Raw genomic sequence first — 21,906 nt, 5'->3', positions numbered from 1 at the left:
TGGGATTCCCATTTGAAGTTTTTTTTATTTTTTTTTTTATATAAGTCTTTCTTTTCTATTCCTGTTCTTCCACTCATTACATATGGATCTCACTTGTTTTATTTTATTTTTTCTCACTCTACCTTTGTAAATAAATGGTGCTTTAGAGCATCAAGATATCCTCAAGGACCCTAAGGCATGCCAAGAAAACAAAGATGTGGAAGCGTAGAGGCAGGAAGCAGATGTCATCTCAAATTACTGTAATTTGCTGAAACTTACCATTAATTTATTTTATTTGAAAGATTAGACACTTGTGCAATGAATTTGTCCTTAACAGTTAAACAAAATAAAGAAAAAAAAGAATTTGTCGTTAATTAAAAAATATTTAAAAAAATTAGGATAATAATATTTACCAGTCTTTTTGGATACCATAGGGTGGTAGATGCGAAGTCTCCTTTTTCTTGGACTATAAAAGTGACTTAGATGGGTCCAAATGAAAATTATCAAAAAAAAAAAAAAACAAAAAACCCAGGTCCATGTCATTAAAGTCTACTCACATCTTCGGAGCTTTTAGTGTAGAACCTGGAGGAATAGTGCTTAGGTGAAGCACTACTTGGATGGATTTTTGTTTGCAGCTGCACGGGTATGGTCTGTGTAGGCACCTCCTTGCGACATGTGACAAAGATAAATCCAACAATTGCTAATAATGGTAAAAATATAAATTGACAATATCTTATTAAGGACTTATTAAATTTACAATTTGAACCCCCAATAATTTATTAGATTCACTTTGTAACCCTGTTTTCAAACTTAAAAGTCCAAGACAATGCTCGATGCCCTAGAGCCTTGTCTCCCCTAGGAAACTCCTGCAATTATACGAGTATGTTAACAAATGAGTAAAATGTAAAGTGGGTTCTAAATGTTTCATTTGCGGAGACTAGATTTCAATAAAACAAAGTGAAAGTCTTGAGCACTTGTCAGGGTGGTTGGTAGATATGGTTTATCATCACCAGACACCAGCTGATGCATCTGGAGACTAATCAACCATCAGAGTCCTGTAAAACAAGAGTTAGATGTGGGTCGACTCCTCAGTCAGGAATCCACCTCCGATGGCTGCCAATAAATCACCATTAAAGAGCTCTGACTAGTTCTAGAGCTTAAACGAAAACTAGAATGGGGAGAAATGATTCAATTACCTCCTCATGTTGGACATTAGCTTATATAAGATTTACCTTCAATTCTCGACTATAGGATCAATCGGTAAGTCCTATTTATGACCGCTCGCTCATAAGGCTTAATTCGCCAAATCTAGGCTATTGCACATTCCTTTCTAGGCACGATTGTCTATCCCGAATTTGGCAGGATCATAATTCCCACTATAACTGTTAAATTTCTTAGTGCTCAAAGGAACCTTCAGACTAACTTTTCATTCTAGTTTTGACAGGGAAAGACTGACCAACCATAGTTCAACCTGGTTAGCTTGTCAACATTAATTTTACTTTTCACGAATCCCCCAGACCATGCTTTCGGGCTCTTAAAGTTTTTTGTGTCATATGCCCCCCAATAGTTGCATTTTGTTTTGATGATGATTGGCCTCTTCAGGCCTTGGAACGATTTTTTTTTTCTTCTTGAAATCCAATGTTGCTTTTGAAATTTCACTCCTTGGAATTTGGCTAAGTCCCTGCATCATTCAGGTAGACTCCATCTTCTATGAAATTTCTTCTAAGTATAGAATCAATTCTTTATTCAGTGGAAGCTTGCTGATCCTGACCACCCACAACCATAATTGTGTGTTTGGGTCGATAAAGTCTTCCTTTTGTGTTGCAAAATTTTTTTAGTGTTGATACTTAGTGGGTCTTAGTTGGGATATTATCGAAGATCTTCCTTAGAAAAATTCACTCAACTTTTCTAAATATTTTGTGGGTCTTAGTCGGAATATTACCGTAGCCCAATTTCTAGGTCTTACTTGGGAAGCCCAAAGCTTTAAAAATTTACTTTACTTTCCTAAGTGTTATGGGGTCTTATTTGGAAAATCCAAAGCCCTTTGAGATCTGATACTTAGTGGGTCTTAATCTGGATATAATCGAAGCCTTACTTTAGAAAATAGCATTCAATTTTTCTAAGTGTTTAATGTGTTCTATTCTTTTACGAAGGCCAATTTCATAGTTCTTACTTTGGAAGCTCGAAGCCCTTCCATATTTAGTGGGTCTTATTCTTTTGCAAAGCCCATTTTTGTTAGGTCTTACTCAAGAAGCCCAAAGCCTTAATAATTATAGGGTCTTTTTCGGGAAATTCGAAGACTTGAAAATTATAGGGTCTTATTTAGGAATCCAAAGCCTTACAATCTTTGTTAATGATAATTCCCGACAAGAATGTTACCCCCATTGACGGGTCTTGTATTCTAATGATTGTATCCACAAACGGGGTTTTTCTGATGACCGAGTGAATGTTGTAAGTCTTTTTCCATTCCGTAAGTTGTCCCAAAATTTGATTGATATTTGCCAATTCTCGATCAAACTTCAGCTCTGACGTTTGTTGTATGGACGCTTCCTTCATTAGACCGATTGAAGTTGTGGAATGTGTTCAGACTCTTCTCTTGAACCTTGTCAATGTTCCGAACAGTTGCTTCCCGATCAAACAAGCATTTCATCTTCCTGATGACGAGGAAGTTCTCCTATTCTTCTCAATCTCGAATGCCCATCACCAACTTCTTCTCTTTCATCTTATTCTACATTCCTCGCAGGCCGCAGTCGAAAATTCTGTCCTTTGGTAGGGTTCCATTCCCCTCTCGACAAACATCTTCTTCTAGGCAATGCTTTCCTTCTTGTTTCTTGGGCATGACGTCTTGCTTCTTCTTGATCGTAAGGATTCAGACTCTTCGGAACCTTGATGTGTCTCACCATGCTCCTGAGTAACGCATGCATGTCAGGAACTGAACTTGCATCTAGTTCATCTACTGCTGTGTTTGATTCATTTGTTCGTGCGTTGCTAGGACAACCATTCCTTCATTTTTTTAGGGCTATCCCACGCTGCCGTCCATCGACTTCTTCTTCCTCGATCTCGCGGGTTAAAGGATCCTCACCTTAGGGAGGCGGATCCTGATTTTGATTCATCAAGATTGTTGATCTTGTTTCATCATGACTTCTTGAATCATTTCCCACAAACGACGCTCAAATGATGAGTCTGAAAATTGATCAATGACCAAAGTCCTGCAAAACAAGAGTCAAATGCGAGCTGACTCGTCAATAGGGAATCTGCCTCCAATGGTTGTCAATAAATGTGCCACTAAAGAGCTCTGACTAGTTATAGAGCTTAAACGAAAACTAGAATGGAGGGAAACAATTTAGTTACCTCTTCCTCATGTTGGGCATTAGCTTATATAAGATTTACCTTCAATTCTCAACCATAGGATCAATCGATAAATCCTATTTGTAACCATTTGATCATAAGGCTTAATTCCCCAAATTTGGGTTATTGTACATTCTTTTTTAGGCACAATTGCCTATCTCGAATATGGCTGGATCAAGATTTCTACCATAATTGTGAAATTCCTTAGTGCTTAACGAACCTTTGAGCTAACTTTTTGTTCCGGTTCTAACCAGGATAGACATGGTTCGACCCGATGGGCTTGTAAACATTATTTTTACTTATCACCACCCTTGGTTGGGGAATAGAAGATGAGGCTTTGAGTACTCACGGTGAGCTAATGCGTCTCATGATATCATCATCAAGGTTCAGGAAGAGAAGAGTCAATTGAACCACAGTGGTGGTAAATGTTGCAGAGATCTGCCAAGCCTTTCAGAAAGGTGATTCCAAACCTCTTGAGCTTGAGGCCACGAAGGAGCTCTTCAGCTGTCCTACGAAGAGAAAATGCACTAAGCTCTCCCAATGTATTCTCCGTCACATCGAGAGAAACAACTAGCAATTGGGATCACTCACTCTATGGATCCTGAAGGTTCATGTAACTGTGAAGGTTTTAACAAGTGGGGATTACTAAATGGACATCCCTGACCTGCAACATTGAAAGATCAAACCCACTTGTGGATGGAAATCGAAGTCTGATAACCAAAAAGGGATGTAAAGGGGTTTCCTTCCATCTTGTCCAAGACAATCTTTATCTGTTGTAATGGAAATGGAAGATGTAGACGGAGGAAAACATGGGAGTTTTTCGTTGCTTAACCATGGGAGATATCATTTATTTCTATGTTTTAAAGGCTTAAACAGATAGAATTAACTCATAAAAAATTTGACAAAAACAGGCAGGAAATTAGGTAGAGAACTAACACACTTCTCATTTCAATAAGTCTTTTGTAAACTTCCATTTTTATGCAAATTTAAGAAAGTGAATGAATCCATACCTTGTACTCTCAGACAATCTGATCAGCCATATTTCATGTTTCATGAATGTCTATAATCCAAGAAGGGTTATGGATCAATAAATTATTCAATATTAATTAAAAATTTCACATCTAGTGATGGATCACAGGTAGAGGGTGAAAATGCAAAACTACCAATGAACAAATCATGCTGCTCAGACTGCAAAAAAATCATACATATATTCTGCAAATATTGGGCATCAGAAACATGACTACTTTTCCTTGGGTTCTATTTACAAAACCATCCTAACAAATATTGGGCATCAGAAAAATCACATGTATTCTTATACCTATATCATATATATATATATATATATATATATATATATATGGGCATCGATACATACTACTTTTCCTTGGATTACACGGACTATTTACCAAACCATCCTAACAAATATTGGGCATCAGAAAAATCATATATATATTCTGTAAAATCCAACATATATACTCTACCTTTCACATATTCTGTTCTTTTCTGTTTGAGTTCTACTGAAAATGATGAGTGATTAAAGAGGTATCTACAATACTACTAACTTCCATGTAATTTGTTATCTCAAAAAATGACCAAGAACTCAAAAAATAATAGAAGCAATTCCAAATAAAACCACGAAACAAAAAGTATTTCAAACCATATGAGAAACCTAACATAAAGGCAAATTAAAATTAATATGACTGATTCAACTCCAAGAAGGCAAAGGGCAAAAAAAGGAGGAAATTTTCAGGCTTTACCACAACAATGCATTTTCCATTATCAATTATGAAAAGAATGATTCTTACTAAAGAAATGTGAGATGAAATTGAAAACAATAAGAACTTGTGTTGAACTCGGGACTTCAACAATAGATAGAATAACTATTTGATTTTAAATAATGAACTTTGCAACCTCGAAAGACCTATCGCAGTTTGATGCCTTTGATTTCATAGAAGTTGAAGAGGAAGAAGAAGAAAATGCGGGAGATTGGTACAACTTGATTTTTGCAGAAGCCGAAGAAGAAGAAGATGTAGAAGATGTGGGAGGGATGGTTCAACTTGATTTTTGCAGAAGCTAAAGAAGATGCAGGAGGCTTGTACAACTTAATTTTTGTAGAAGTCGAAGAAGAAGAATATGTGGGACTTGCAGAGAGACAAAGTCTAGGGTTAGCAGAGTCGATGGAGTTTGCCTTTCTCACGAATAAGTCACGATAGATTGTGATTCTACGGAATCACCCATACTTATATTCTCACACTATTTTGATGATCCTAATTAGAAACTCAATGGAATCACCATTTTACACTAAATTGTGGAATCACTTGATTCCATGGATTCACGTGGATTTTGAGTCAATTTTGAACCATATGCCATGATGCTGATGGGTATGGACATTTTGTCATCTCAAATCCATGTGTAATACAGGGGAGAAGCATTTGACCTCCATGAAGGCATGATGGACATAGTAAACCGAGGGTTTGACCCTACTAACAAAAAGAGGAAAACTCACAATCTAAATTTCATGGAAGAATTTGATTGATGAGTGTTTAGATTTCATTTATGATAAAGATGTTATAAAACTTGTAAGAGATCACATTTATGCATCCAAACCCTGTTATCGGGTATAGAGACCATAATATGTATAAATTAGTTTCTTCTCGTTACTTGGTATACGATATGATTGACAAACTTGTAATTAGTGTTATATGTCTTGCATGCCAAACATGTTTTCTAATAAAAAGTCTATTTCACTTAATGTAATTCAAACGATTTTGGTATCTTAACCCAAAATGAATTTTCTTAAATGAGTTTATGAGTTTCTAAGAAGACGTAAAATTCAAAACTGAAAATCATGCCACAATAAAGCCTAATTCTGTTACACTGGGAAAGTGTTGTTCGTAAAAATTTCAGTTTACTTTGGAAAATGATCCTGGCCGTTTACTCTTTCGAGAATATTAAACGAGTGAGCTTCCTCTTCTATAAGTAAACCTCAGTTACTGTGATGAACCCTTAGAAATCCATAGAATCTGGTAAGTCTCTTTTGGTTTTCTTCTGCCTTACTTTACATGACTTAAGGCTTCAAAAGGTTCTCTTTCTGATTTTGTTGTTCACTCTCTTTCTCCCTGCAGATAGCTACAGGGTTCAACTTTCCAATGGAGATGATCACCAAGGTTGGTCCTTACGGTGGGGACGATAAAGGAACCCGTTGGTGCGAGAAAGATCGAAGCGAGCTGACCCAGATCTACATATTCTACGACGAAGGAGTGAAATCCATACAGACTGCTTACATTCATGATGGAATAGTAAAACTATCTGATAAACATGGCGGAAATGGAAAATACTTCACAACGGTTAGCCCAATACAGGACCAGCTCCACTTCTTTATATGGGTATTTTAGGTTTCTGATCATTCCCTTCCATGAACTGATAAAAACTATTGCTTTTCTACAGATTGATATAGACTACCCCTCTGAGTTTATCACTGCTGTTGAAGGTTATCATAAAGATTACTGTCCTGAGGATATCTTCTTGCTGACAATCCAAACCAACAGAAGAAAGTTTGGACCTTTTGCTTTTGGTAAACACCTGAGAGGTAAAATTGAAAGATTCTGCATTGAGATGGGGAACAACAAATCCTTTGCAGGATTTCATGGAAGTTCCGACTCATCCATGCTCTACTCGATTGGAGTTTATATTAAGCCTCGCAATGTTCTTACTCCTGGGATAAAGCACGAAAGGGTTTAGAAGCAGTAAATGAAATATTATTTAAGTTGCCATGCATATATACCTAGCTAGCTACCTCTATGAAGTTTTTGTTGAACTATTGAACTTTTGGATATTTGCACTTCCTCATGTCAAATTTCTCGGAGATTCATTCGAATGATATTTACCCTTTTAAATCCAAAATCATGCCACTAAGACAACAACAATGAAAACAATAACAAGCCTTATTCCTGTTAAACATGAGCCCAAGGGCAGAGCTTCCATGTCCCCCTTGAATATTTTTAAGATCTCCTATTAATAGTCCTTTTGGCCCTTTTTTTGATTTTCATTGTTGGTTCATTTAGGCCATCTTTCTAGTGTGAAATATCAACGCACTTGACCCCTTTTATTGGAGAAAATTTTTAAAGGTGAAAATAATAGATAGAAAGGTTATTATTGTGCTCCTTTACCCCATGTTAAATCCGGACTCCACCCCTAAAATTTGAACCCTAGAGGTTGACTCTGTTGACAAAGATCAATGTCTTAGCAAGCATTTAGTTGTTGGAATCTATAGAACTTAGACTTGATTTGCAATCTGGGTGCAACAAAATCTAGTTTTCTGGAGTTTGATTCGCAATAGAATAACTGTTTGGTTAGTCTTAGTCTGTGAATTAAATTTACCTAAAAAACTGTTTTGGTTACATTAAGTCTGGAACTTGAACCTATCTAAAAGATTGTTTGATTAATGTGAATTTGAGCTTCAAAGATCTAAAATAACTAATTAAGATAACTCTGATTCTGGGTTTAACAGTATAAAAGTATCTACTAGTGGAAATTTTGGGTTGGTAATGTGTCATACATAATTTTTATGGTTGAATTGATAACAAGCTGCATTACTTGGTCATTTAGCTACCTATTTATAAAACTTCAACTGATGTTTGACGAGCTTCCAAATGTGAAAGTTGATCTAAGAGTTGATATGCCCTAAATTGGAATTTTCAGTTTGTTCAGTTTCTGAAGATTTTTTATGCGACTCCTTTGATATTTCTTAGTTTTAATTAATAAATGTTGCCAGACAAGAAGGAACTCATTTTCTTGTTCTGAACTATGGTTGAAGGGAATAGATTATACTTGATATTGAATGGGAAACACATCCGAATAGTGCTGGACATTGGATGCACTGACTCAAGCTTTGTGGGTTCTCTTCTTGAGAAGGAGGTATTAACTCTTTCATTGGGCTTGAAGGATGATCTAGTGGATTTGGCACAGGTTGCTCTGAAGAGGTTTCCATATAGTTGTAAGCCCTTTTGGAGCAAGAAGGCATTTGTTGGGATTGATAAGTTTATGTTTATTGTGTCTTTTAGGTGAGTCATTAGCTCAAATGAAAGAACACTTAAAAATTATCTAGGTATGATGGTTCGATTATCAGGATTCAAAGTGAAAGTAATGAATGAGAACAAACTTTTATAAGGTGATCCAAATATAAATCTGATTTAACAATTATTCAAATTATCATATGAAATTGATACATTGGAGCCAAGAGAACCAGAGTAGATCAATTTGAAAACGACTCTTACCAGCAGCACCTTCCTGGCCATAGCCAGCTCATCTAATGGAACCAGCATTTATCCCGTGCATACACCACAAGTCAGAAGGGTTTATACTTTGGCTTCTTTTGCATCGGTTACAAAGCACAAATTTTGTTTACCAAAAAAATAAATAAAAAACAAAGCACAAATTTTAGTTGCTGATCTATATCCAAAACTAATGCTGGCGATGCCCAAACTTGGAGATAACTAAGGTTTTAGTAAATACAAAAAGGGGAATGTTCAGTGACCATTCTTTCCAAAAAACAAAAAAAATCAAAGGAGCATTAAAAAACAAAAGGTTTTCACTCTCTAACGTCTTTATAACCACACACTACTGTGGGGCCTACAAGTGAAGGTGGTGAAATTTTTTTTTAAATGTTTTATTGTTTTTCACCAGTGGGTCCCACCGTAGTGTGTGGTTAAAAGTCGTTAAAGTGCATCCCGACCAGAGATGATCCGGGCTCACTATTAAATCCTAGCTCATATAAAATGTTTTACTTTTTAACAACACCCATCATATGGACAACTCTGTTTTTGCCATTGTTTATGTCAGAAAGAGGCCAACATCTATAGTAGGAAAAATCCTAATTAACTTAGTTTTGAGGTGATGTTTCATTATCTTTAAATAGAAAAAAGTAAATTAAATTAGATCGAAAATATCATTTGAGGTCAACTTAATCAATGCACAATTTGAAACGATCTCTAACAAAGCTTTGATGAAGACATCTCCAACCTGATTTTTATTTATTACATAAGTGGTTTTTGTGGTTCTTTCCTTCTTGTGGCAGAGTTATTATAATGGTAAAACCAAGAAGACATTGTAGGTTCGACTCTGGATAGGCAAATGTAATATCCCATCCCATATCAGGCGCGTTTTGTAACGGAAAAAAAAACGTCCATGGTAATATGCACAAATATTCCACCATGGTTCTTCGTCGAAAATCAGTGAAGGCTAATTGACTAATTAGGTATGAAAAACGACTTTAGAGTTTAGATTTCAGGGCTTTTACAAAATCCTAAACCAAGCTTCGAATCTTTTGCTGCAACTATTATCTTCTTCGAAAACAAGGAGATGAATTACGAGTGGGTAGCCCATGTTCTCGGCTTTGTGGCCGTTTTTATCGTCAAGAAACTCGCCGAAAACAAACCTGTTAGCCCCAAAAAGAAAATCTCTGTTTCAACTTCCTCTTCTTCTTCTTCTGGATGTAACTACGAAGTTTTCTTGAGCTTCAGAGGTGCAGATACTCGCAATGGTTTCACGGATCACCTCTATAAAGCCCTGAAAGACCGTGGAATTTACACCTTCAGAGACGACGAAGAACTCCGCACGGGAGAAGAGATTGGTCCAGATCTTCTCGCTGCTATCCAGCAATCCACAATCGCGATCCCAGTCTTTTCCGAAGGATATGCTTCCAGCAAATGGTGCCTTATTGAGATCGCCATGATAGCAGAGTGCAAGAAGAAGGGCCAAATTGTGTTGCCGATCTTCTACAGAGTGGAACCATCGAAGGTTAGGAATCAGACTGGAAGATATGCTGAGGATTTCCGGAAGCATGAGAAGCGTTTTGATGACGAAACTGTGAAGAAATGGAGGGAAGCTCTGGCAGACGTGGGCAAACTGAAGGGTTGGGATCTAGACAATAACGGGTAATTTCGAAACCTAATTTTCAAGGATTAAATTTTTTCTTTTCTTTTGGTCGTCAATTGGAGTATAATTGGAAGATGCTCGGCTTAAAAATGAAGCGATTTCTAAACTAAAATATATTAAGATCAAGATAGGCACCATTAATTATTAAGAAACAACCTCAATACTCCGAAACAACCTCAATAGGAGAAATGGCTGAATGATTTCATATAAATTTGAGAGAACTTCAAATATACAGGCAGCATACATAGGTAACTATGAACAATAAAAGAAAGATATAAAACATGAAAATAAATACATGGAAATGTTTGTTTGGAAATACAATACATGGAAATGATTTAATAGAGAAACCAATCAAGCCAAATTAGATACTAATGAAATGGAAGGATGAGATGGTATGGAAAGAATTCAAATTGAACGAATGATAGAATGGAAAGAATTCAAATGAGAGGAGGAAATAATATGGAAAGAATTCAAATGAGGAGCAAATAATATGGAAATAATTCAAATGAGAGGAGCAAATAATTTGGGAAGAATTCAAATGAAAGGAGCAAATAATATGGAAAGAATTCAAATTAGAGACAACTAGGGAAAGGATGAAACTTATCACACCTAATATAAATTAATATTTAAATCAAGAGGTTTTCATTTGCGGATATTAACATTAATTAAGATAGTCAACGTAAAGATGCGGTTTTTTGCTTCTATGCTATGGTGTTTTTATAACTATGATTCTTAAATTATATGATTAAGTATCTACAATCTTAAAGTGTAGTATATCCGGATAGTTGAATGTACAAATATATGCATAAAAGCAGCTATAGAAAAAACTACTATTTCTTTTATGTGCTCCACACGGCCACACCACCCACCCCTCCTTCCCTTAACGTAGGAGGATTTCCCCTTTGGTTTCCTGTGCTGCTTATCATGCTTGCTTAGATAGTAAAAGTGACTTTTTAGAGCATTAACATAATGTAGAATGGACAGTGTTGAGAGTAGTAGTTAGTTAGTTAGTTACAGATTAGTTTTGTATAAATATACTATACTATACTTTTAATAAATGTGTGAAATACATTCACTATCATGGTATCGAGCCTTTTTGTCTCTCGCGAGTTCTAAAAAGAGGGTTTCAAAGAGGGTTTCTGAGGAAACAAGGTTTCTGCGAAAAAGGGTTTGGTCATGGCTACTGAGGAATCTCCGCCATTGCCACCGTCAAGTTCGCCACCGTCAAGTTCAGATGTTCCGTCATCTTCATCGGCACCGGCGACTTCTCTAATCTCGTTAAATGTTGCTGCCGTTCTTCCTATCAAGCTTACCTCTACCAATTTTCTTTTGTGGAAAACGCAATTTGTTCCTCTGCTTCGTGGATATGCTCTTATGGGATATGTTGATGGATCTTGTACTCGACCTTTGCCTTTGGTAAGATCTTTGTCATCTACTGATCTTGTGTCTTCAATTTCACCGACGGTTGCGTGGGATCGTCAAGATCAGCTAATCCTTAGCTGGATCGTCTCTTCTATTTCTGAGCGTGCGTTGCCACATATAATTTCTGCAAGAACCTCTGCTCAAGCTTGGACGATTTTGAATAGAGTCTTTGCACCGAGTTCTCGCTCTCGAATTCTTGATCTAAAGAATCGTCTCTTTCAAGTTCAAAGAGGATCTGCGTCAATTTCTGATTATATTCTTGAGATTCTTTCCATCTCTGATGAATTAGCCGCTGCAAATAATCCGATCTCTGATGAAGATCTGGTTCTGACTACTTTAAGGGGACTTGGTGAGATGTTTCGTGATTTCTCAACTTCAGTCTTAGTTCGTGCAGATCCCGTTTCGTTTATTGAACTCCAAGGCTTATTGATAACTCAAGAAAGTCATATGCGTGTATCTGCTTCTGATTCTGCTTCCTCCATTTTGACGGCAAATGTTGCCTTGCGAAGTTCTCAAGATCGCCCGGCGGTTCTCGGCAACTCCGTGTTTAATTCAGAAAATCGGTTGCGTGAGCGTCGTCGCTCTTCCAATTTTGGTTCGGCGACGACCGTGGAATCGTCGTAATTATGGTCGTGGTTCGGAAATTTCAATAGGTTTCGTGCATCCGAGTCTACCACTGATCAACATGGTCTGCAAGATGATAATTCTTCTGGATCGAATTCTTCTGGGTCGAATTCTTCTGGATCGAATTCTACTGGTTCGAATTCTTTTCTTAATGAACCTCGTATTCGATGTCAGTTGTGCAAGGCAGAAGGACACTTGTGTGCACAGTGTCCTCAGCGCTTCAACCATGCCTATGTTGGTAAGTTGGTTTGTTGTTCTGCTATGTCCTCTCTTCAGTATTGTACTACTACACAGTGGGTGCTTGATTCAGGTTCTAACAGTCATATTATCTCAGATTTGGCTCATCTTAGTGTGCAAGAGCCTTATACAGGTACACAGAGTCTAGTTATAGGTAATGGATCTGCTATGCAAATTTCTCATGTTGGTTCTTTGATTGTTCATGCCAATTCCTCTCTGTTTCGTTTAACAAATGTATCAGTGTGTTCGAAGATTCGTTGTAATCTTCTTTCTGTTTCTCGTTTTCTTGAGGACAATGATGTTTACTTCATGTTTCTTGACAATGAATTTCTGATAAAGGATCGGCAGAGTCATCAGGTACTGGTCAAGGGACAGCATTTTAATGGATTGTATTCTGTTGATCTTTTGTGCTCCTCTTCTTCATCTGAAGGTTCGGCTTCATTAGCAGATTCCAAGTTTTCTTCTAAAGCTGGTTCTGTTGCTTTGACTGTTTCAACTGTTGATTGGCACAGGAGGCTTGGTCATCCTGCATCTCAGCGAACTATGGATGTTTTGCATTCTTTTGGTTTGAAGAATTTTAATTCTGTTTCTATGTGTAATGCCTGTCAATGTTCTAAAAGTCATAGACTTCCGTTTGTTTCTTCCACCACACCCAGTAGAGGACCCTTGGATATAATTCATTCTGACTTGTGGGGACCTGCTCCATTTGTGTCTTATGATGGGTTTCGTTACTATGTGGTTTTTGTTGATCAATTTACCAAATATACCTGGGTGTATCCACTGAAGTTGAAGTCTGATGTGTTTGATGTTTTCAAGAGATTTAAAAGTCTAGTTGAATCTTATTTCTCTTCTAAGATTTGTGTGCTGCAAACTGATGGAGGTACAGAATTTAGCAAATTAAATCAGTTTTTGGCAAATAGTGGTATTACTCATAGAATTTCATGTCCATATACGCCACCTCAAAATGGAATGGCTGAAAGAAAACATCGTCACATACTTGAGTCAGCTCTTGCAATGATGTTTCAAGCACATTTACCACAAATATTTTGGACTGCTGCTGTGAGAACTGCGGTCTATTTGTTGAATCGACTTCCTCTTGCTGCTTTTGGTGCAAAATCACCTTTTGAGGTTCTTTTTCAGATGTCACCAGATTTTGATTTGCTAAGAGTTTTTGGTTGCCTTTGCTATCCTTGGTTGCGGCCATATGCTAGATCCAAGCTTCATCCGAGATCTCATCCTTGTGTCTTTCTTGGCTATCCTGCATCGTACAAAGGCTACTTATGCTATGATCCTCTCACCGGAAAATCTTACATCTCACGGCATGTTATTTTCTCGGAATCTCAATTTCCGTTTGAAGGTCTTGTTAATTCATCTTCACTAACTTCTTGTACACAATGGTTCTCTGTGGAAACTCCATCTGTAGTTTTAGCTGAAAATTCAGTTGTAAAGCATTCTTGTAATGGCTCTAATGGGCCTTCATCTCCACTTAATGAAAATACCCCATCCCCTCTTGGATCGCTAGCTATTGCTGATGGGCCTGAATTGGGCTTTCCAGCTGGATCTTCATCACCACTTAATGAAAGTACCCCATCCCCTCTTGGATCGCTAGCTATTGCTGATGGGCCTGAATTGGGCTTTCCAGATGGACCTCTACTACAAGAGATAGCCACGGATTCATTAGTTTTGTCTCAAACCATTTCTACCTCATGTGGAACTTCCTCTCCTACTGGACGTTCATCAGATAAATTTCCAACAACATGTCTTGAGCTGCCTCCTCACAATCATTTGGATACATCATTTCCTTTAGTCCCGGATTCTTTATTGGATCATACTTCTAGAGATTCTCCATCTACTCGAATTTCTGCACCCTTACTTGACAATACCGGGATTTCCGCTGTTTCCAACAATCATCATATGGTTACACGGTCCAAAACTGGTTCCTTAAAATCCCGTCTTCCATTAAATCTCCTAGCTTCTTGTGAGGATACAAGTATACCTACTACATATACTCAAGCTTGTCGTTTTGAACATTGGAGAAAAGCTATGCAAGAGGAAATTAATGCTTTAATTCAGAATGGCACCTGGGTCTTAGTTCCCTCTCATCAACATCAAAATGTAATTGGCTCTAAATGGGTCTTTCGCATTAAAAGGAAACCTGATGGATCTATAGAGCGTTACAAGGCACGTTTGGTAGCCAAAGGGTTTCATCAACGCCCTGGTTTTGATTTTGGTGATACTTATAGTCCTGTTGTCAAACACACTACCATTCGTATCATATTATCCATTGCTCTTTCCAACAATTGGCCCATTAGACAATTAGATGTCTCCAATGCCTTCTTACATGGAGATCTTGAGGAAAATGTTTTTATGGAACAACCATCTGGTTTTGTTGACCCTACATTTCCTACTCATGTGTGTCATCTCCGAAAGTCTTTATATGGATTAAAACAGGCACCTAGAGCTTGGTACACTAAGCTTACCACCTTTATCACGGCTCATGGTTTTATTGGTTCTCGCACTGATACGTCTTTGTATTATTATACAAATTCTTCCGTCACATTGTATGTGTTGATCTATGTGGATGATATTTTGATCACTGGCAATAGCTTGGATGCTATTTCTGCTCTCATTAAGACTCTTGCCACTGCTTTTGCTATTAAAGATTTGGGAAATCTTCATTATTTCTTGGGTATTGAAGCTAGTCGTTCTGATGAGGGTATTGAATGCTTATCATGCTTGCTTAGATAGTAAAAGTGACTTTTTAGAGCATTAACATAATGTAGAATGGACAGCTTAGTCAGTAATTTGACTTGATAGTTAGATAATGATGTGAACAAAATTGTTTGTGAAATTTGGGTTCAATCAGACACTATCATGTCATATCGGGGCCATTTTGTTTGGGAATCCTACACTTCATCCCTATTCTTATTTGGAAGATAGACCTCTTGAAGTGAGAGATGTCATACTCTGTTCTTGATGTTACTGTTTGAATCACTAAGCATTAAGTTTCTTTTGGATTTGTTTTGCAGGAAGGAGGCAAATTTAATAAGCTTAGTTGTTGAAACAGTTTTGCGGAAACTGAAGAATTCCTCTTTGATTGTTATTGATAACTTGGTTGGCATTGATTCACATATAGAAGAAATGATCAGATTGCTATATACAGAATCTAAACAGATTGTGGGGATCCATGGCATAGGTGGTATAGGGAAGACAACAATTGCCAAAGCAACCTTCAATAATATCTGTTCCCAGTTTGATGGATGTAGTTTTTTGGCAGACATTCGACATACTTGTCAACAACCCAGAGACTTTGTATTCTTGCAAAATAAACTTATTTCTGATATCCTGAACCGAAAAGAACAAAGCATCAATGACGTCGATGAAGGAATTAAGGTGATAAGAAAAAGATTTTCCAATAAGAGAATTCTTCTTGTTGTTGATGATGTGGATCGCATTGGTCAATTAGATGCACTTGCTGGGAAGTGTGAATGGTTTGGATTGGGAAGTAGGATCATCATTACAACGAGAGATAAGCATATATTAAATCTCTATGGAGTTGATGGGATCTATGAACCGAAGGAAATGGATCTTAATCAATCTATTCAACTTTTGAGCAAGCATGCTTTTAGAAAAGATCAACCTCCAGAAGATTATGTGGATATTTCACAGAAGGTGGCACAAACTACTGGAGGGCTTCCTTTGGCTCTTGAAGTTTTAGGATCCTTTTTATTTCTTAAGCCAAAATCTGTTTGGATAGAAACATTGAAGAAGTTGAAGAAAAAGCCTGATGCTGAATTCCAAGACAAGTTGAGAATAAGTTATGATGGGTTAGATGATTAATGGAAATCTACCTTTCTTGATATAGCATGCTTTTTTATTTGAATGGACAGAGAAATTGCAACCCTTATATGGAATAGCTGTGATTTTTTTCCTGAAAGTGGGATTCTTATCCTTCAGCTAAAGTCTTTGGTTAAGATTGATGACAAGAACAAGTTGTGGATGCATGACCAGCTTCGAGACCTTGGTAGGGAAATAGTTCGTAAAGAAAATCCTTCTGAGTCTGAGAGCGTAGTAGATTGTGGTCTCATGAGGAAGCTTTGAATGTACTGAAGACAGGAATGGTAATATCTTAATGCATAGACATAACAATCTTCCTATTATGCTTTTAGTTTCTTCTTTACTTCTAGGTACTTTCTTTTAATACTCATATGTGCTAATTGAAATTCTATAATGGTAGGGAACAAGGAGAGTAGAAGGCCTCCACCTTGACTTTGGATATGCCTCAAGAGATCATTATTTGAAGAGTGAAAGATTTCAAGCAATGTCTAAATTAAGTTTGCTCAGAATTGATTATACAGACCTTGTTGGAAACTTTGAGCACCTCTTTTCTAAGTTGAAATGGCTTAGTTGGAAAGGATGCTTTCTAGAGTTCATACCAGTCAATTTTCATTTAGAGGAACTTGCTGTTCTTGAATATCACAGAGCACTATCACAGAAGATTGGAAGGGTTGGCAACAAATCCAGGTATCATAAATCTTTTCTTTCCATTCCACTTCCCCTTGGAACCCCCCCCCCCCCCCCCCCCCCCCCAAAAGGGAGAAAGGAGAAAAAAATAAGATATCATGAAACGCTCACCTCATGTCAACTTTTTATTTGGTCTAAGTACCAGATGAAAATTGATCTCTTGCAATTGCTTGTTCTGCAGAAGTCAACCACATTGAAAGTCTTAAATCTAACAGATTGTTGCCTTATAGAACTCCTGACTTTTCAGCATTCTCAAACCTGGAGATATAATTATTGAAGGCTGTTGGAAATTGTTAAATATTGACGATTCCATTGGGCTTCTGAAAAGTTTGGTGCTCTTGAATTTGAATGGTTGTGACAGCCTAGTGAAACTTCCCACTAGTATTTGTAAGTTGAGTTCTCTTCAAAACTTTCATGCCGAATGTGCGAAACTTCAAATGTTGCCAACAGAATTGGGTCTCATGAAAGGTCTAACAAAAATTATCCTTCACACTGCTATGCGACTGGAACGGTTACCTGAATCTATTGGACTTCTGAGTTCTGAAGGAGCTTAAGACCTTGACTGCAAGATATGGTTATCTGAAATTATTTTCAGACCTTTTGCTAGATGGGACACAGATCAGTGTATTACCAGATAGCATTGGATTGCTGCAAAATCTGCGATGCTTATCGTTAAAGGGTTGCTTTCTACTAAGAAAAATTCCAGATTCCATTGGAGGATTGGTATCTTTGGAAAAGGTTGACTTGTTTGGCACAGATATTTCTGAAATACCTGATTCTATTGGGAATCTAAGAAACCTAACATTTCTTCGTATTGATCTTACAAATATAATAAGGGTTCCTGATTCTGTTGGATTGCTAGAGAAACTTGAGGTATTAATTACAAACATTGTAAGAGGCTGGTAAAGCAACCAGGTTCAGTTGGAAGATTGAGACATCTGCAATGTTTTGAAATGTACTTAAATGACTGGGGGCAGTTACCTGCTGATTTTGAAACACTTCCAAACTTAAAGAAGCTGTCAATTGGTGGAATGAGTATTCTGGAATCCAATAGCTTTCTTGAGAGCTCTGGTAGTTTATGCTCGTTGAAAGAACTATCATTATACACCTGGGCTATCTCAGAAGGCGAAACTTTAGGTGATATTGGGAGATTGTCTTCTTTGAGAATTTTAAAGCTAGAGAACAGCAGCTTTTGTAACCTTCCTGCAAGCATCTGTAGTCTTTCTCTATTGCGAAGTCTTGAAATAAGGAATTACCCATACCTACAGTCCATTCCAAAACTTCCATCTAGCTTAAGGGTTCTAGAAGCTGAAGATAATTCATCTTTGGAAACTTTAGCAGATGTTTCAAACCTAACAAACTTAGAAGAGTTGAACCTTCGGTTCTGCAGAAAACTGGTGGAGATACCTACTGATATTGGGAACTCAACTAAATTGGAGTCGTTACATTTGGGAGGGTCTGACATTGTCACCCTACCGCCCACTATTAGTATTCTTAATCGGCTGAAGGTACTTGACATACACTGTTGTGAAAAACTTAAGAATCTCCCAGAGCTTCCTGAAGGTCTAATTGAACTAAATGCTGTTGGATGCATGTCTCTGGAAAGGTTGCCAAATTTTTCGAACTTGAAAAGGCTAAAGCATCTGAGGCTTGACAGCTGTCTCAAGCTAGCGGAGATCCAGGGCCTCAAGGAACTGGAATCTCTGGTAACATTGAAGGTAGCTCATTGCAGGTTAATAACAAAAGTGCCAAACCTTCCAAGATTGCTAGATCTGAATACCTTATGCATTGATCCTTTTGAGGCTGGTAGAGGTTGAATCCCTTGATGAACTGGAATCACAAGAAAAGTTGTCAATTAAGCGTGGAACTTCATTGGAAAGGTTACCCAAATTATCTAGCTTGGAATAACTAGAGGTATTAGAACTTCCTCACTGCAATAATATGATAAAGACTGAGGGGGCTTGAGAAGCTGCAGTCTTTAAAAAAGTTGTACAATAAAGGGCTGCAAAAAACTGTCCAAAATTCAGGGCAGCAGAAAATTAGTCCTTCGGAATATTCAAAATGAAAGGCACGTATTTGAAAGAACTTGGATTTTTCTAGCTTGATGAAAGAAACTGGAGAAAGTAGCAGTCCTCAAACTGCAGTAAGCTTACTGAGATCGAGGACCTTAAGGAAGGGATGACTTACTCTCAAGGAATTGGAGGAAATGGAAATTGTCAGCTGCTAGACTTATCTTTGGAGTAACCAAATACCAAGACAGAACACAGAAGCTCTCTCTCCTACCCTGTTAAGAATGATGAAATGCTGCAGGATTGTTTACATCAGTACCCATCCTAAATCCTTACGGTCTTAAGGCTTTTAGCTTAAGCCTGGTCCTATGATCAGTACCTTGGACGCATTAGATTGTAGCAATCTCTTGGGGTTTTATTTGGTAAGCATCAATTTCTTTAAATTACTCGTTGAAGTTGCACTTTTTTACTTCAGAGAAGTGGTTGTTTCCTGAATTAGTTTCTGATGTGATGCAATTGTTTTTTTTTTCAAACCATCTCTTCCCTTTTTGTTATATCCTACCATTTCTTGCTAGTTATCAATTTATCATTGAATAATTCTTTGAAGAGATGACACCATGCAATAGAAACTCACATGCAAATGTAGTGACTTATATACATTTGCACTGGAGAAGATTGAAATTTGGTTCAAATGGTTACACTGAGCAACATCCATGTAAGCTGCTAGAAAGGTTACACTGAATAATCTCTCTCTGTTTTTTGCTCCATAGCATAACAGGATGTCTTGATTGTAGTATTTTTGACTGGCAGGGTAGCTGATATTAAGAGCCTTAAAAATCATTCAGAGTTTAGGGAAAGGGTTTGATGTATGCGAAGGCAACATGAGCGTCTAATAGGAGTAGGGCAGGGTGGTCACCTCGAAATCGAAGTGTTTTGACATGGGAAGAAAACTAGAAGATCGGACAATGTTCTCTTTTACTTGTATTCTGAAGAGGCAAGTTGGAACTTGATTAAGGTTATAAAGAACGAGTTCTGTTTTCTCTTTCCCTTACATTGGACGATGCACTCATACAGTGCTGTTGATTCTTACCCTCCCAAGTGTGTAGGTGTATTGTGTTTTTATGTATGGTGCATGGTGCGTGGTGCATGGTGCGTGGTGCATGGTGCAGTGCACTAGACTTGAAATATGCCATTAGCAACTTTCTGATAAAAAGTGACAATGCTCTATCTTGGCTCTTGACAGGTACTTTCATGAATTCTAGAGTACTCAACTTATGTTCATGATAGTGTGTTGGATTATAAATGTCGTATAAGAACTGCCATGAAAGTAACTTCAGGAAAACCCAAAGGAAAGGATATTTTGTGATTACAAACAACGAAAATATCACCCCCCCTTCTTTTTCTAAACAAATCTGTTGGGCAGATTTACGCCCTCGTGTTTTTAAATTGCAGCTGCATCGTTGTGGCTTCAAAGATTAACTTCTCTCTTCTAGAAAGTATAATTTTTTTAATTTTTTTTGGATAGAAGAAAGATATAATTTTTTTTAACTGGTGAAGTATATTATATTATAGGTTAGAATACATGAAAATATTTGCATACAAATGAATCTCTTCTTGGCTGCCTCTTCACATACAAACTTGTGGAGGGCTTCGGGTAGGCAATGAGGGTCTAACCAAACCTCATGTGGAACGGGTACTAAACTCGCTAAGTAGTCAGCACATTGATTGGTTTTCCTTATCTGGTGGGAGAACACACTCGCTAAGTAGTCAGCACATTGATTGATTTACCTTATGTGGTGGGAGAACACACTGCATGAAACATTTGGAGAGCATCGAGATATCCTCAAGCACCCTAAGGCATGCCAAGACGACTGAACCTCCCCTTAATCATTTTTATTGCCACTGTTGAATCTGACCTTGCCTGTATTCTCCGGTATCTTGCAGCCTTGGCTTCCCTAATGCCCCAAAGAATACCATGCAACTTGCAAATCAGAATATTAGTTTCGATTGCTTCATATCATATGGATTTTTATTTGTTGCAGCATGTAGCCGCTGGTCTAGATTTTGCCACATGTATAAAAAGGAATCGAACGATATAAAATCAAATAGCAGGGGTTATGTTGTAAATACAATTTTTTACTCTTACATTTAATGGTTTAATAGTTTACAAAGTTGAAACACAAAACCCCCGACTCTACCGATTTTTTAATTTCGTTTTCTCATGAATCGATTATCCATGTCAGGGTGAGGGATAGGATAGGATTTTTGTTCGCGGCTGGCGGATATCCCGCCAGAATTTGACACGTCAGCATGGGAAAATGAACGGTTTGGATTTTCTAAATAAATTTTTATATTTAAAATGTTTTAACATATTACAATTATTCGTCCCTCAAATTCTTTAAATTTACAAAAACCAATCCCTGATCATCTCGGTGAAAACAGATCCTAAACTTCATCCGGCCATACAAGCTCTTCTAACCCCTCCAACATATATACAAGATCATGAGAAAGTGCATCGTAGATGAGGCTCTTTACAAGCTTGGAGTGGAGCGTCTTACCTTTTCAAAGATTCGTAAGATGGGTTGGGAATCTTGGGATGTCCTGGAGCCTAAGATCAAAAACTGACTGAACGCCGTCAAAATTGCAATCAAATCCCTCTTACACGGAGAAAGAATGGTCTGCGATCACGTTCTGCAGTGGCAGTTAATTTCTTTGAAAGTTGCTTCCTTGCCTCAATTATCTTCTCAATGTTAGTTGTTAAACTCATTATTTCGTTTTGATGATCTTCTATTTTTGATTTTCAAGTCTTGTTATTCTCTTCTTACTT

The 21,906-nt window shown here is 37.4% G+C and overlaps 1 protein-coding gene and 1 pseudogene across 2 annotated transcripts; both read left to right on the top strand.

The window, feature by feature from the left end:
• The first annotated feature begins 6,476 nt into the window (after positions 1-6,476).
• LOC149016611 (inactive protein RESTRICTED TEV MOVEMENT 1-like) lies at positions 6,477-7,068 on the top strand. Its single transcript, XM_089156786.1, has 2 exons — positions 6,477-6,674; positions 6,775-7,068. Exons 1-2 carry the CDS (start codon positions 6,477-6,479, stop codon positions 7,066-7,068), a joined length of 492 nt encoding a protein of 163 aa, XP_089012912.1.
• Positions 7,069-9,460: 2,392 nt separating this feature from the next.
• LOC149016610 (TMV resistance protein N-like) lies at positions 9,461-21,036 on the top strand (annotated as a pseudogene). The gene is made up of 4 exons (XR_016173349.1): positions 9,461-10,262; positions 15,576-16,667; positions 16,784-17,070; positions 17,252-21,036. The product of XR_016173349.1 is annotated as a TMV resistance protein N-like (transcript).
• Positions 21,037-21,906: the final 870 nt, after the last annotated feature.

This window comes from Hakea prostrata, chromosome 5, assembly GCF_041222555.1.
Source record: "Hakea prostrata isolate BN-2017 chromosome 5, UWA_Hpros_2, whole genome shotgun sequence".
Classification (NCBI taxonomy): Eukaryota; Viridiplantae; Streptophyta; class Magnoliopsida; order Proteales; family Proteaceae; genus Hakea; species Hakea prostrata.
Note: the sequence above shows the minus strand (reverse complement) of the source record. Positions and strands in the feature narration are given on the sequence as shown.

Coding starts and splice junctions, on each gene's coding strand:
- LOC149016611 (XM_089156786.1), top strand. CDS start 6,477: ATGGAGATGATCACCAAGGTTGGTCCTTACGGTGGGGACGATAAAGGA. Junction 6,675..6,774: donor ATGGAAAATACTTCACAACG/GTTAGCCCAATA, acceptor GCTTTTCTACAG/ATTGATATAGACTACCCCTC.